Here is a 17630-nt window from a genome sequence, read left to right on the forward strand (position 1 = left end):
CAAGATAGATGATGGAGACTTGCTCTTTGCTAGTTATCAAATATCAATAACCTCAACTCTGAATGAAAACTGGAGAGGTAGTGGCTTGTAGATATTTTGTTTTGTCACCATTTAGCTGACATCCACAGAAGGATGAAATTTTCTCTTATGGTGATATACTTCCACAAGTACATGACTATATGTCCTAGCTTTTGGTATTGGGAATAGTATGGGACTACAGAGTAGGACATGCATTTGGGGTATTTTGGAATGTTCAGTTTTGATGATCTTCGTTAATAATATTTTTAAATGTGTCTAGATCTGTTTTTTCTTTATATTCTAGTTTCTAACAGTGTTATCATTTTCATGTCTACAAGTAGGTTGATAAGCTAAAGGTTTTAACAGATTCTCTTGCCAACTCTGCTGCAAAAGCTGAAAAGCGTATTTTAGACCACAGGTAGATTTCCTGTATTATGAAAATGTCTGTTTAGTGCTCTCTCTCCCTGTATCTCATTTCATTTAGTCTGATTATATCAAACTATAAACTGAGAATGGAATTCCTAGGCATGACAATATGACATGAAACTATGCAAGAAAGGCAGGATGGTTAATTATGAAATGTTTCATTTAGTTATTTTTGTTAATGCATGCAAAGAATCTTGTAGCTTCTAGATCAGGTGATTTTGAAGGATTTATTTTGCTGTATAATATTTTTGCTTCAGATACAGGAAAGTAACCCAACCCCCTCCCCCCTTCTCTCTTTTTCTTACACTAAATAATGACAGAGTACAAAAAGAGGAGGCATTAAAAGTTCGGGTGGCTAAAGATGGTGAAGTTAGTGAAAAGGAGAAGGTAATCTGTTCTGTTCAGCAAGGCAGCATTGTATTTATTTGTAAATTTTGGCTGACAAGGAATTAACAATCTTTCACAAGGAAACTTCATAACTGACTAGGTCTGTTTTTGCTTTGAAATGTGTAATTTATGTCTAAGTTGTCAATATTAAATAATGTATGGACAATATTTTATTTTGGTTTGAGGGAAGGATATCCTTATAGGAGCATTTTTGTTTCACCATCTGAAGTTTTTATATACACTTTGTCCTGTATTATATTTTTGTTTTATATTGTTTAGGTGACACTAGATTGAAAGAAGTTAATCATTGATCATTGCTCAATAGATATAGAAGGGCTTTCAGTATGCAAGCTCTATTAAATTTATCTCTGGTCTGGTGTGCGTACTAGGTGTTCCATCTTTTTCGTAGAGGGACTGCTGATTTTTTCCTCCCTCCCCCTTTTCTTTTTTAGGAATTGACAACTGAGATATCAGGACTCCAACAGAGAAAGGAAGAACTTGAAGCTGAATTAAAAAAGGTATTTTGTTGCTATCTATATTCTCAATGCTTCAGTATTTTTCTCAGTTCTTGCAGAAGAATGGTTTCTCATGTTGTTAGTCTAGAAACCATTGAAATTTCTAACTGAAGTCTTTGACCCTTTCCTAGAATTTTCTTCTCTTACTATTCTGTCTTCAAATGTTGATCTTCATCTATAATTTCAACTAGTTACACCTTAAAGTAAGAGTGATTATATCATTCCGGGTCTTAATTGATAATTATTTGTATATGATTGATTTATTTAGAAACAGACATTTTATAATTGATTGATGTCTGGTTTACACCCTGTAGGTTAATACATCTTTGGCTTCTGCTCAAGCACGATTGTGGAATGTGAGGGAAGAGAGGGATCAGTTTGAGGAAGCAAACAATCAGATAGTTGAACATCTGAAGACAAAGGTTTGAACTTTGAAGTTCTCTCTTTTGTGTTTGGGTTATCATGCTAATCCACTTTGCTGCTTAAATAATTCTCAGCACCCAGCTACAGTTTTCTGAAGTATTCATTTGACCCAGTTGTCTGAAGTATTCATTTGACCTTGATTGACAGGAAGATGAACTTACAAAATCAATTAGGTCCTGTAATGTTGAAGCAGATGTTATCAAGACCTGGGTTAATTTTCTCGAAGATACTTGGGTTCTGCAGCGGTCAAATGCAGAAATTTACGAGAAGCAGGTCAAGTATGTATTAAACTTTGGTGGATTTTCTTATATGAGATTTATCATGAATTAATACTGTTGCTAATTGTTGTGTTTTTGAAGTGATGAATTGGAGAGCCATGAGGACTATTTTGTGAATTTGGTCATTCAGCTTCTTGCTGGTTACAAGGTATTGATTTTCCTTTACAGAATTGGATGTTGAATTTAAAATGGTGGATTCCTTTCTGCTTCCCTGCTTTTCCTGTGTAATATTACATGTTATGTAATTCACAGAAAGAGTTGGAGCCTTCCATCGACCATATTGCAACGTTCGTTGTGAACCTCAAGAATCTAAGTCAAAGGTAACCTTTCTGTGTTATTTCTAATGTCTACATGAGAATTTGGGTGTATGGAAATTTCCTTTTGAGAAATCAAATTATTTACAATTAAGAACAAATTTGAATTTTAACTCTCTAAATTTGTAAGGAAAATTTGAACCAAAATAAGTATGTGATCGCATGAATAAAATTATATTTATTTTAGAATTTGCCCCCTTTTTTTTTGTTTAATTTAATTTTTTGAAACTAATGTTACAAGAAGATGGGGGTGAGAACAGATCCTCCAAGCAAAAGCAAAGCATAAACAAAAAACCAGTGGTGAACTGCACTTGTCTGAAAGGGAAATTCCTCTAAAAAGTACATAAGCTTTACACTAGATAAAGGCCAAATATCTAATTTTATCCCATAAAGCTTGTTTATCTAATATGTTGTTAAGGGTGCGTAAGTTTCACTCCAACAAAATACTCCAAATTGTGGTGTATACTGTGCAATACCACAAAGATTTTGCTCCTTCCATATTCCCAAAACCAGCAAACTTAGTCAACAAAATCTAGGTTGCAGCATGTGCCTAAATGTGTGCATGTTTATTTTTCTTATTTTCTTAATTTTCTTGGGGAGATAGGTTAGAGAAGGTGGCCTCCAGTGGAGATGATGAGGATACAAAGCTATTAAGTCCAAGGAGAAATCTTGAGGAGGAATATTTAAGCTATGAAGCTAAGGTATACATGTGACTTGAGAATAATTTTAGGTCACTGTCTTCTTTATCCAGCAGTTCACTTATTTGTCTTCTTTTACCTTGAAGCATGCCCAAGTGTAGATTCTTACCTAGACAAAAATGCTCTGGGGTGTTCAATTTGCTTGTATGTTTGAATATCCGGACTTTGGATCTTATTGATGGTTCTGTTTCCTTGTTTCAGATTATCACCACTTTCAGTGTAGTGGATAACATGAAACAGCAGTTTTATGCTCAACATGAGAAAATTTCGAGGTTTTGTATTTCCTTTAAAATCCACTGTTTGACCTTGTTTCAGTTGCTTCATATTTTCTTTCTAAATCACATTATGGGTTCACTCATCCAGGAAAGATGAAGAAAGAGTTAAAGAGCTTTTTGATGCCATTGAAAAATTACGGACTAAATTTGAGGCCATTGAAAGACCAAATCTGGAAATTGAGAGCCCGCCTGAAAAGTCTGAATCACCCCTTGCCGAGAAAAAGCTTGATGATACACCAGCTGCTTCAGCTCCAGCTCCGGGTACTGAGATTTTAAAGACAGAAACAGAGAAACGGTCAAAATCACCTTCAGCTAAGGGAGATGATATATTTGACCATGAAGCGGAATTAGCTAAGCTAGAATCGGAGTTTGGAAAGGTTAGCCAAGACTACTCAGGAGAGGAGATTGGTGATTGGGAATTTGATGAGCTTGAAAGAGAATTGTCCTCTACCAAGTAATTAGGTGAATCCTTTTGGACCTTAACGCTTGCTGTTGTAGTTTTATAATCAAACATATGCAAGTATGATATGAATTGTAAGCGTATATATAGGTTGGCTGTTAATGAACGTGCAGCATGGTCAGATTTCTTTGAATTTGTAACATAAAAACGTGCATAATTTCTTCATTCTTCTGTAAAGTACTGAACTTTAAGTTATAACTGATTTGTCAGAGCTTTTTTCAGTGGGTCCAACTTATTTCAGGACCTTGATTGTCCATATGCCATTTTGTTTTTTTCATGAAATTAAAGGTATTGAACTGTGTGCTCTTCTTCTGCCGTTTATTATTTACTCTGTTATATTAACTAAGAAATATTCAAACGGTTTTTCTACCATTTATAAATGAACTAAAAAATGTAGATTATCAAGACTATAGAAGCATGTAGCGAATACTTGATTTTTTTTCTTTTTGGTTCATATTTTAAGTTGACCAAAAATGTAAATAACTATGGCCAAATTTGGATACCGTTTAGATACAAATTTATCATAACAAAAATTGTGGAGTTCAAATTCTTATCACTTTCACCCATCTTAATAGTTTATTATAATTATTCTAGGCGAAATATATAGGTGTGTAATTGCTTGACGACCTAACTTTATTTTATAGCAATTCCTTATTACAAGTGACGTTGCAACTAGATTAGCATAGCTAGGGAGGGACCTATACTATACTATAAGTCTATAAAAATCATAAAAGGAAGGTTCCTATGAAGCAATGCATGGTTTCTCAATGTTGATGATATACTTCACATTAGTGTTTGCAAACACAGGCTCTATTAATTAACCAAATAAAAAAAAAATGCTCATTGGAGGAAACAAATAGGACCTTGCACTGTCTTTTTGCCTCTAACTAAGATTTGAATTGAAAAAAATAATAAGAGAGAAAAGGGTAAACCCAAAAGTAGGTAAGGAGTGTTGAAAACCAAAGTCTAGAACTTTATTTTGCAGGCATTCCGGCCTCAGTTCCCTTATCCCACCAATATTTGTCGGGTCATTTTGTTGCCTTCATCTTGTTCAGTGTGTTATGATGCATTTATTCACTTACAATTTGGACTTTTTAAATGTTAATCTTAATTATTAACTAATAAACACAAAGAAAAGTAACATGAGTTATGTCATGTCATGTCATGTCACCACAACATAAAATTAAAAAAACAAAGGCATGTAATGTAATGTAATTTAAGTTAGCCATAAAACAAATGAAAGAATAACAAGAAAAGACTGGAAAAAGATGCTTATGTTCACAAAAAGGTCTATCAAGACTTTTCCCGTGTGCAAGTTTATATATACACTAAAGTGTGTCAATAAAAAAAAAAAAAAAGAAAAAAAGAAAAAACAGAACCTCGAATCCGGTAAAAGAAAGTGCATTAGTGTAATCAGTGCAAAGTTTATATATATTTGCTGAGCTGTTATTTCAACATCAACTTGATTATGGTGCACAAATTACTTATATAAATGCAGAAAGAATCAAAAGAAACATATCTTTGTTCAGAAACCCAATTTCTTGCATGAGAATGTATAAGGTTTCAAAAACATGGATCTTAAGGCACAAGATTTTCCTTGAAGATCCTCTGTCTTATTCCTTCATTTTTTTACCACCAATCACTATGAAGTTACAAGGCTAAAAGTATAACTAAAATATATCATTGCTTTTCAATCATACTAGACTTTGCCATCCCTACTATTATTCTATTACAGCTAGTAACTAGACTATAAAGGGTGAGACAGATTTTCAGGTTAAAGTCAATTTCTATTCATCAATAGAACTCATGTTAGTTACCATTAGCAAACAGAGATACTAAAATAAATTAGCAATCCCAATGAGAAATAAATAATCCAGAGTTTATGTAATGTGGGTCAGTGCTTAACCCCATAAGAGAAAATAAAAAAAATGGTTTAACTTTCACATTTGGATGCTTGCTTGCAGACAAACTCCTTCAATAATGATAAATGATAAGAGACAACCATGAGATTAAAATTAAAAGAAGCAATAAATTAGAATACCACTAAACTACACTAACACTAATTAACACTGCTTTTTATTTTGTATATTTTTTTAATATGGCATTGTCTAACCCTTTTAAAAGCAGCATTTGGTCTTCAATTCTCCATAATATACTCATAGGAACAAGAACTAGAGAAGTGTGCCTAAAATCAATGGCTTCAAAACTCATAGCATTTGATACTGCAGATGATGATTACATTGATATGGAAGTAACCTCATATTCTAACTTCTTCTGCCATTCTCATCCACAACCAGGAGAGTTTGAGTTCCAAATGTCCTCCATTGATCAAGAAAAGGATTCAACAACTTCCCCAGCTGATGAGCTTTTCTACAAAGGAAAGCTTCTTCCTCTTCACCTTCCTCCAAGGCTTCAAATGGTTGAGAAAATCCTCCAAAACTCTGACCCTCCTTTTGTTATGGACAAAGTTGAAGCCTTTGAAGAGTTTTTTAGCACCCCATTAACCACAACCTACACAACACCAACCTCAGGCACCCCATTTGAGTCCTGCAACATTTCTCCTGTTGAATCATGCCAAGTTAGCAGAGAGCTAAACCCTGAAGACTATAAGCTTGAGTTTCCATCAACAGGCACAAGTGATGAAGGATTCACTGTTGAGAGTAATCATCATCAGAAGAAGTCTTGGACCAAGAAACTGAAGCATTCATCAATAGGATCAAAGTTGAGGGCTTCAAGGGCTTATCTCAAGTCCTGGTTTGGAAAATCCGGTTGCTCCTATGAAAACTATGCAACTTCAACAAAAGTTGCTGATGAAGGCTCAGTTTCAAAGGCTAATAATAATAACTTGTCCAAGAAGAAGAAGAATAATAATACTAGTAGCAATCCATATGGTCAAATTCGATACGAGTCCTCGAATTCTGTCATGAAGAACAATGGAGATGATCCAAGTAGCAATCACAGAAGGTCATTCTCTGTAGGAATCAAGATTCTTTCGGGAAACAAGTCGTCGCTGTCCACCGGATCATCTTCATTTTCGATTCCAAACAAGTCATCAAGGCAGCATCTTAAAAGGTGCAGCAGTGCAAGCTCAGAGATAGAGAATGCAATCCAAGGAGCCATTGCTCACTGCAAGAAGTCTCAGCAAACAAAGAAGAATTCAAGTGAAGTAGGATTCTACTCATTTAGTGAGGATCAAGAAAGAGTAGTGCTTTTGAGGGGCTAATAGGGACAACTTAAGTTTTGATGAAAGATAACTCTAATTCACTACTTTAACCAAATTGTCATGATGAGTAGAAGTTCAATACTCTACTCTTTAATGTTGGTGATTAATTTGTATTATCAGTAATCTTAGTATTTTTATTTGAAATCAACTTGATCAACTTAATATGAGTTGGAATTTCAATTACTTGTGAGTTAGTGTACTATGATATGCATGACAACATTACAAACCATGCATTTTGCAAGATTTCCTTATTTTAGTTTGAATTGCAACTGATTTGTGAGACATTTTCCAAAAGTTAAGAAAACCAAATTGGTGGTTATAGATTCAACCATAGACAGTGGTTTTCTTTGTCAAGAGTTGCTTCTTTTCATAAAAACTATTCAAAATTTATGATCCACAATTGGGACTATTCAAAGAGTTGCATATATTTTCATTCAAAGTCTTCAAAGACTTCCATCTGTTCAACAAATTCAAGATATGACAATCAAGTTGCATACCGCACTTTTCTTTTACACCTTCTAAACCCCTCTCCATTCTTCTTTCATGAGCAAATTTTCTAAATATATTTTAAATATTAATAGTTTTATAAATCATCTCATCAAATTATGTGTTTAGATAACTTTTTAAGTAATAAATTTAAAAATTAGTCATTTTTACTGATACGATAACATACCATTGATTGTTTGTATAAAATTCATTTAGACTAAGGGCAATGCATGAAAATAAAATCTATTTATAACATATAAAAGTTGATACTAATTTTTTTTGCAATAAGTTTAAGCCATCTTTTTCTTGTTAATGATGTCACGTGAACAATTCTAATGACTTGCCAAAAAATGAGAATCAACCAATCATTCTTTAGTAAAAAGTTTTTAAAAAGTTAAAAGAAAAAGCTTTTATCTATTATTATTCAATTAAAATATAAAATACTAATTAAATATATTAAACATACATTAAAAGTGTCATAATAATAATTATTATAAAAGATTTCAGTTACAAATATTCAAATTCTATAATTTATACATATTAAGACTCTTACTACTATACTATTTAGTCTACTTATACATTCTGTATAAGACTCTTTGTTTCTTAATCTCTGGTACCAATTATAAAAGACTCCTCTAAGTAAGTTCAAATTTAGTATATCTTCTTATTAGATTCATTCAAATATGTCATGATTATAAAATTAATTCATAATTTTATATTATATTTTCATTCTTATTCATTCATTTTCCTTTAATTATTTGTAAACTAAAAAATACTACATGAGAAGATAAAATATGACAACTAAAATAAATATAAAAATAAAAACAATAAATAAAGATGTAGCTTGGATAACTCTAATATAAAAAAAACTTATGTCTTTTTTAAAAATAAATGAATTCAAAATCTTAAAACAATAACTAAATTTCAATTTGTATTATATTTTAATTGAATAATTATATCATTTATATGGAATGATATACAAATTGTTAAATAAATATTCTATAAAATATTTTTAATATAATCAATCTCTAAATAATATAACATTTATTAGAATATACTATATAGTATAAATAATTTATTTCTTTGCACATCGCAGAATCACACTATAATTTATTTTAGTTAGTGAGAACATATAACAAATTTACCTTTGCAAATATCACAAGAATAAGCGCCATATAAATCTTATAGGGTATCAGAAAACAAAACTTCGAATTATTATCAATATTAGTATTATTGTTTTATTGCTCAAATTCGATTATATAAACTAGGGATGGAGCTAGAGCAATTTTAAAAAAGGGGTCAATATAAAAATATAATTCTAAAAAAGAAAAAAATTAAAATTAAGGGATGTTAATATAAAAATTAAAAAATTGTTAGAGATATTTATGTCTTCATTCATCTGCAAGAAATTGGCAACAAGTTGCTGCAGATATAGATCTCAAAAAACTAAAGTAACGGTGAAGTGAAGAAACACATTAATGTAAGGATAATAACTTGTGCAGAAATCTAACTGCTTTTAATTTTTTTAATGCTGTTAAGTGTCAACTATATACAATACAACATATAAGTGACAATAATCATTTGATTCTGTTTTCTATAAATTATAATTCCTTTTAACAATCATGAAAATAAATCTCAGGATAAACATCATAGTACATTATTTAGTACGAACTTAATGAGTGGAAGAATGATAATAATAATAATAGTGTTAACAACACTTAATTGACTAATTCTACAAGATTTTGATATTTAAATTAAGGGGAGTGCTAGGGGAACAATATAAATTTTGAATAACATTTACTCTTTTAACCCTATTAATTCACATTGTTTACACATTGTTCAAAAATCTTATTGGTTACTTATACTTTTCTTTAAATTAAACACCGTCTTACGTATACAAATAAATTCTTCTTATTAGTGAAACAAACATCTTAATTAAATGTTCAATTCTATGTAGTATATATCACTTTAATTACTTATGAAACTCAAATACAGAATTCATTATTATGGAATTATGTACCAAAATACCCTTTCTTTTAGTAACATAAACATGAGGGAACTTGGCATTGACCTAATCCGAAAATGTTTGGTAACAAAAGAAAATCAGCCAAAAACAATTATAATTTACTTTATTTAACATTCATTAATTATTACGACAATTAATTAATACTAAATAAGACAAGTTTTGATTATTTTTTTTTTTTTGTTTACCTGGCATTACCCACCCAACCCAAGTGATGGCAAAAATAAAGGAGGAATCTTTTGAGGCATTCGGCTAATCATCACAGATTATGAGTAACAATTATGATTACTGTGGCATCACATATGTCTATTATATTAGTCCCTTGGCAACTATAATTAAAAAGAATTTAATTTACACATAAATATTTACATCAAGATATAGAATATCTTTACATAAATAATTACTTTAAATAGATATTGCCTTTAATTTTAATTTAATGTCTGGTGGAAAAAAATTCATGGATGAGGATAACTTAATTAAATTAAAGCAAAGGTATTCTATAATCTATGGTATTGACAAAGAAAAAAAAAACTGTCAGAGAAATAGAAAGACAAAAAGAAGTTAACTTCATACGTACGAGAGTTATGTTAAATTAATCACATTTTATTTGAAAATATATATATATATATATCCTTCATCATAGCAGACAAAGTTAGGAACAGCTTTTCAGGTGATGCTTCTTTTCCGATTTGTTTCTACTTTGACAGTGGCTAGTTCTATGTTAACCAAACATTAAACATTTAAACTTAATGAAATAATAATAACAATAATAATAAAATGTTGTCATTAGTAGTTTCATAATATCTTGGAAGCTAGACAAAAACAATAGAATTCCCCAAGGATTTAAATGTTAACACTAAAAATCTTCTCTTTAATTATATTTAGAAGAACTTTAAGGTGACAATGGGAATTTCTTTAATTACTGTTATATTTCCCAAAGTTTATTTGTTTATTATGAAATGGAAATAAAAAAGAGGAGAACATGGTTAGCAAGTAACGCAATAAGCTATAAGAAGAAGCAAGCATACATCATGATTTCCGTTTGCTTTCATGTGAGTGTGTTTTGAAATTTTGATAGTGCTTTCATGTGTGTCTCAGATTCAGTTAGTGACTTGGTGTTTGTTTAATTATGTTGTAAAAATTTAAAAAAATCCAATTGCTGCTCCTTATATTTCAATACCCGGTTTCAGTGGTATGATTTCAACCAATGTGTTTTCCTTTAATTCCTAACTAATTCAGCTTCTTATCATGATCACTGATTTTTTTTTAAATTATTGGCACAATTGTAACAAATTATTTTTAGTTATATATTCTAGGGGTGAGCACGGATCGAGTTGGTTCGGATTTATGGTGAAATTAGAATCGAACTAATTGAATTGTAATTGGTTCGGTTTGGTTCGAATTTACGTTTGTTTTGTGCATGTACCCGAACCAAACCAAACCGATTAAGAATGACGTGATTTGGTTCGGATCCACGGGTTCTGCACCCAAAAATCATTATTCGAACCAATTATTAGAGAGAGTTATTGGTTTGGTTCAGGTCGGACCCGATTACCCATTGGTTCTAGAACCAATTTAATTAGTTTGGTTCGGTTTCGGACGAGTAATCGGGTACCCGCTATCCGTGCTCACCCCTAATATATTCGCGAGTTTAATTTCGATGCACTGACAATGTAAAGCGTATCCGTGCTCACCCCTAATATATTCGCGAGTTTAATTTCGATGCACTGACAATGTAAAGCGTTTTACACAGTCGTGCAATCAGACCCGTTCTTTTGGATGACTATTCACGCAATCAATGTAAAAGGTAGTTATTTTCATTGATGTGGCATTATGTAATTAGATGCACGTATAAAATTATTTTACACTAACAATGCATCAAAATTAAATTATATATTCATAACAAAAGCGTGGTTTACTAATTTCATTAAAAACAAAATTCCTTGATTATGATATATATCAACTTTTATGTGATTTTGTTATTCTTATATCTACACATGCAATGATCTTCGCTTAGGGGAAAAAAAAAACAACAAAACAACAAAAACTTTTCAAGTTACAACCACCCCAATTGGCCAGATGCCATGCCACCAATTCCAATCATTTAGACAATGCCAACTCAGAACATATGCTATTTCTGTTTGGATTGGAATTTCAAGTTCATAATTTGGACATGAGCTTTTTCTTAAACCATAATTTGAAACTTTTCAGACATAAAAACAAGCATGCTATCAGCAACAGACCCAAAATTTATATATTATACTCAGTTATATCCTCATCAGCCGTGTACTTTTATTTTCGTATAAGGACGGCTACACATACAAATTTTTTGGTATACAAGTTTATATAAATTGGTCCAAGCCTAATAAAAACAATTTTCAATTTAGATTACGTGTAAACACGCGCTTCTCTAACTCTTTAATAGTGCAAACGGTTCTTCTCCCTCAATTAAAACCGCAACGCTCAAAATTTAAATAAGGATCAAAATCTCTCAAAAAGTTTCTCAAAATCGTCGCAAAAAATGAAGGAAGTTGCGAAGCTGAATTCGAAAAGAATTATGAGAAAATGAAATAAGAAGATGAAGAAGAAGCCGCAGAACTTATCAGCACACATACACCGAAAATTCTTAAACAATACACTTAAATATCTTCGTGTTACACTGAAATTTGTTGCAAATACAGAAAAATATTTCCTTTAATGCAAAACTTTTACATTACATTCAATTCAAACCATCAACGATGAACAACAATTTTCACAAACAAAAACAACATTATTCACCTACAAAATCATAAACTACTAACGAAAACATTAACTAGAATTGAACCACACCTCAGCCACTTGATTTGATTCAAAACAATAATCAATTTCGTTCTGGTTCAATTGACAATCTGAACTTGAATTATTCATTATTTTCAACAACGAGATAACTGTTCAAAATTGATTTTAGAACTTGATTTCAAAAACATAGAGAACGAACATAAAAAACGCAGGGAACGCAGAGATGAAAGAGAACATAAATAAAAAACGTTGAGAAAATTTGAAAACGAAAACGAAATCCTTTCAAAAAATGTAGTTATATATTCGCACGATGATTGAAAAGTTAGTTAGATAGTAGCGCGTGAGGTGAATTAAGTTAAAGAGACTTGTATTGACTTGTATGAAATAATAACTTGTATATGGAGAATATATTTTCATATAACCAACTTATCGATTAATTATTGTAAAGTTATACAAGGAAAATATTTGGGTTAATGATCAGAATATTTCTTAAAAGAAATAATCAAAATAGCTCTTGAAAAATCATGAATATATCAATTTTTTGGTCCTTGCAAAAATTAAATGGTTCAAATTTGTCTTTGAAAAATACATTTGTCAATTAAAGGATGACATATTACAAACTAATTAATGTCATGTGTCATTGTTTAACTAACGAAACACAGTGATCTTTCAGGGATCATTTTAACTATAAACCGAAAATAGGAAAAAAATTATATAGCATATTTCCTTCATATTCCCATTATATATAATAATAGTTAACTCAGAGAAACATATGTTGACTATGGCATCTAAAATTTGTGTAATTCTTTCTATGCACTTGTCTCCATTACAGGACAAACAGATAACTTGCATTACTATCACAACCTCTTGTCAGCAATACAACATTTTGATGCAGTTATGAAGTCTAGGTCAGGGGTGGTGATGACTTGTCCCCAACACATTTCTAGTAACAAAACTTGAGCAACAAACAGGGATGGCAACCATAGATATTTTGACAATATATTGATACATAAATTAGAATTAGAGCACAGTTCTATTGATTTTTCCCACAGGTACATACTCAGAAAAGTTGCATTGCTTCATGATCCTACAACAATTGCTAAGAGAATAAACAAAACTGTACAGTGTGCAACACAAGAAGCATTAGAGTTTTCTTGGTGAACTCTTACAGCATTAATGACTTGGAAGGTGCAAATTCAAAATACCGGTCAATGTCATCTCTTTTTCTTGTGATCCTCGGGGGTTGCGAGTTCCAAAAAAAAATAAAATCAAAGGGCATATATCCGATCAACCTCGGAGTTGGAGAAATCTGAATGAGGCCAAGAGTTGGATCCGCTCCTCCTAGCTAGCTGCTTCTCCTTCTTCCTCATTGATCTGGTTCTCTTCGACCTCACGACATAGAAAGTCATGGTGCCAAGGACTCCGGATATTATCACTCCTCCAACTACTGTAACCAGGACTGCGGCCCACTCGTGCTTTCGACCCACGATAATGTACGAAGAGGCAATAAATGCCACCGAAGTACATACAGAAGCCAACCACATCAGCTTGTTAATCACCTCCACCACCCTTTTTTCTGCTTTAGTTTCACCTCTAACCAAGGTAATTTGGACAACCACAACAGCCAAAGATGTAAAAAGTGCAATAGCATTGAAGATGAAGAAGATTTTGAAAGTAGCATAACTTGCTACCACTGCCCGACCACTATCATCATCCCCACCAGGCACAGTGAATATAGCGGCGAAAGCAACTGTAGCAAACAATACAGCCACCACAGTCACCGAGTTTGTGGCATTGTTGATTCCTTCCCTATGGAGCTTCCTTAGCTCTTTGGAAATATTATGAACATTCTTGTTGGTTTTTCTGGTTTGTTCAAGTTGCGTGTGAACATCTTTCTTAATTTGAGTAACAGTTTTCCTCAGTTCATCCCTTGGTTGGTTGAGCTCATTAGCTCTAAGCGCACCATATCGACATAAACAGTCCTTCATGTCTGTTGACTCTTCAGAGAGGGGAAGATTTTCAGCAATGTCAAGGGCTGTTTTGTGGTCCCTGGTTAATGCGTTAACATTGGTGTCTGGCAGAAGCAATAACTCATTCACTATCTGTGGAGTAAAATGAGCAACAACTTTGTCAGATTTTTCATTTGAGAAAATATCATGGATGGATGGATGGAATGTATGTAAATTCAAGAAAGAAAATTTAAATACATAAGACCCTATATTTCCAGACAAATTCAGGCCAAACTATACTAAATCAGCAGCTTCATTTGCATTTTTAACAGTTAATATTTGTACCCGATGTTCCAAGGTGGACAAGTAAGTAAACAGCTATAAGGCATATTTAAGTATCCTACTAGGGGGATAATAACACATTTTTAGCCATGTGTATGAATCCCATAAAACTAAAATCATTTGTGTTTCTCATGACCTCATCTATACGTAAGGTGCTTGTAAAGTTGTGCCAGTTTTGACATACCTCAACTCGCTTTTTCCTGGTAGCTACATGTAATGCGGTGTTGCCAAACTTGTCAGGAAGCATAACGATGGCAGCATCTGCATCAAGAAGCAATTTTACCACATCACAGCTTTGCCCTTTTACAGCCATATGCAATGCCGTCTGCCCTTTCTTGTCGGTCCTCCGTGCCAATTGTGGATCTTTACTGAGCAACGCTTTTACGATCTCTACATGGCCCTGGCGGGCAGCTAAGTGCAAGGCATTTTTTCCATTGGACCTAGCAATTTCCAACAAGCTACAGTCTTTTGAAAGCAATTCTTTCACCACTTCTGTGTGGCCTCTTGTAGCTGCTGTTATAAGTGGAGTAGCATTCGATGGACCAACTGTTTTGCTTAACCCGGGATCATAATCTAGTAAAACCTGGACGATGGCTGCAAAAGAAAAACTATATGTATTAAAAAGGATGAGTAAGAAAAGAGTACACACATATAGAATTTATGATTAGACAAAATACAACAATTAAACCCTTATAGGATTAGCACATAACCCATCAATTAACTTGCGAAAGTTATCTAAACATTTGGCCTAGAAGGCTCCTCGACACATATCACCACAGAACATTGACATCATATACATTTCGTCTCCCACTCCCTCTCCTATTATTTTGTTTCTCAATTACCACAAGTGCCATAAGACTTACTTCCAATCAACCATGGGAGTCCAAGAGCTATGCAGTCTCCGAACAAGAATACCTTTCCTAGAATCAGAACTTCCATTGTTGCCTCAGAGGTCCAAATTACTAATTACTTCAACCAATTCCTTGTGTGAATCAAGAATATAACTATTGCTTTTCTTTAGTTAATACAACATAAATAGTCAGTACAACTCACTTCATAAATAAAAGATCTACCCTCGGATGCAAAACAACAACAAAACTGCTTCGATATCCTACACCTACTCACCTAATTGGACTAACCAGTTGTAGCAGAACAACTACAATCAGCACAAGAGTGAAAATAACAATTAAAATACCATCTAACAATGCAAACAAATCACAATTCAGAATTCAGAAATTACCATGGTGGCCTTGACTAGCAGCAATATGCAAGGGATCAAAGCCAGATCGATTCTTCTTGGAAACAGTTTCTTTACTGGAATGCATCAACAACTCTTTGACAACATCAAGGTGACCCTTTTCAGCAGCAGTGAAGAGAGGAGTCTCTCCGAGCTCGTTCTCTTCGTTAACAACGGAGGCCCTCACCTCAGCGATCTCAGCGTTGAGTTCATCGCCGCTAAGAGTCCCAATAATCTGAGAATCGATGTCCAAAAGGATCTGCTTCACCGCACCAAGATCACCCTTTTGAGCCGCCAAGTGAAGCTCCGTGTCGTTGTGCCGCCCAGTCACCTGCTTCACATACTTCTTCTTCCCCGCCTGGTCGATTCGCTTCCCGGAGTTTGATAACACCAGCGCCGGCGCCGTCGCCGACGAAGGAGACGGAGACGGCGATATCTCAGAGATAGCGCTGTTGATGCTGTTCTCCCTTTGAACTTGAGCTCCTGAAAACAAAAACAAACACGAGGAGTAAACAAAAGAGGCAAAAGGGTCTCAGAAAAACGAAAGCTTTGTTGATTGAGAGCTGCAGATAGCGAAAAGCAAAGAACTTTGAAGTGAAGTAACAGAAGAAAGAGAAAAACCTGGTTGGTTGAGGTTGGAAGCCATGGAAATTGTGGAAGAAGAAGAAGAAGAAGAAGAAGGAGAGAACGTTTAGCAAGTCATACAGATGAAGGATAAAGTGATTCGATTCTGTGATTAGAGAGAGATGGTAAAGAAAAATGATTTGGGGAAGCAGACACACAGAGGAAAGTGAGGGGAAAGAGAGGGGGAGACAAGAAGGAGAAACACATTTTGGATATTCCTTTTTCTTTTTCTCCTTTAGCGATGAAGATTTTCAGTTTTATTGGTAACGCAAGATAATATTTGTTACTCAAAGACTCTACTCTGAGAGTGACATAATAATATAGAAATTTGGATGATTCTAGCGATGGCAAGTGAAGAAAAAATTATTGATAAATGGATGTAAATTTTCAACATAGATATTTATTTAATGTAAACTAGACAATATTAAAAATATAGAATCTGACCCCCAAAAGAAAAAGAAATGTACTAATAATCTAATATACATCAGCGTTAATTTATTTAGTTAAAGAACACAACATTAATTAATTTGATCATAGATAACCAAATATATCTAGATTACTGTAATTTATTTTGTGAAGAAGGAAAGGAAAGGTGTTAATAGTCAATAATCGGAGTTTGATGAGATGAGACCATCATTGAACTTAACTGACCCATTTATAATGCTTTATGAGCGTGCGCCGTCACAATGGAAGAGTCTTAAGTCTTTTAATCTTTTAATTTACTTTATCTACTCCAAAACATCACAAATCACACATGCATTTCCTTATTGAAAAATGAATATTAGTTGAACTCATGACTCCATACTCCTCAGCTAATTAAACATTACTTAATTTGTTTGTAGCTTGAGCCAGATAATTACAAATATAATAAAATTATCCAACCGGTTTGGGGACAAAAGACAAGGAATAATTGAAACAAAACCTGTGGGCTGGAGCGTTAGTCAATTAGTCATACACTATTCATATTGTGCTCTAATTCTGCACATTCGACAATGAATTAATCATTAAGAAATTTAGTATTATATTTTACATTTTATTCTTTGATATAGCCTAAATAATAAAAAAAAAAAAATTCAATTTTCAAGTGCTATTGTTATACAGTTTTGGAAAGCCCAAAAGCGACACTGATCACAAAAATTTTCTTGGAAGATTACGATTTTAATTTGCAATCTAT

The 17630-nt window shown here is 32.9% G+C and overlaps 3 protein-coding genes across 3 annotated transcripts in view; 2 read left to right on the top strand and 1 right to left on the bottom strand.

The window, feature by feature from the left end:
- Positions 1-4050, top strand: part of LOC107617319 (centrosome-associated protein CEP250) — a 7758-nt gene extending 3708 nt beyond the window's left edge. The window contains 10 exon segments of the mRNA XM_016319058.2: positions 360-436; positions 765-831; positions 1284-1349; positions 1661-1768; positions 1917-2047; positions 2129-2195; positions 2300-2367; positions 2966-3062; positions 3261-3331; positions 3423-4050. Of these exon segments, the coding sequence (XP_016174544.1) occupies positions 360-436; positions 765-831; positions 1284-1349; positions 1661-1768; positions 1917-2047; positions 2129-2195; positions 2300-2367; positions 2966-3062; positions 3261-3331; positions 3423-3792 (1122 nt within the window). The 3' untranslated portion in view covers positions 3793-4050.
- On the top strand, positions 4146-7225 carry LOC107616954 (probable membrane-associated kinase regulator 4). The gene has a single exon (XM_016318815.2). The coding sequence runs from the start codon at positions 5893-5895 to the stop codon at positions 7015-7017; it is 1125 nt and encodes a 374-aa protein (XP_016174301.2). The 5' UTR covers positions 4146-5892; the 3' UTR covers positions 7018-7225.
- LOC107618037 (ankyrin repeat-containing protein ITN1) lies at positions 13277-16488 on the bottom strand (the record flags this gene model as incomplete). Its single annotated transcript, XM_016319962.2, is given in 4 exon segments — positions 13277-14406; positions 14780-15189; positions 15836-16315; positions 16454-16488. Coding segments are annotated over 4 exon segments (1749 nt in total). The 3' UTR covers positions 13277-13572.

The sequence above is a fragment of the Arachis ipaensis genome, chromosome B09 (genome assembly GCF_000816755.2).
Source record: "Arachis ipaensis cultivar K30076 chromosome B09, Araip1.1, whole genome shotgun sequence".
In the NCBI taxonomy this organism is placed as follows: domain Eukaryota; kingdom Viridiplantae; phylum Streptophyta; class Magnoliopsida; order Fabales; family Fabaceae; genus Arachis; species Arachis ipaensis.

What these genes read in the sequence shown, in the direction of transcription:
- LOC107616954 (XM_016318815.2), top strand. Translation starts at nt 5,893, where the DNA reads ATGGCATTGTCTAACCCTTTTAAAAGCAGCATTTGGTCTTCAATTCTC.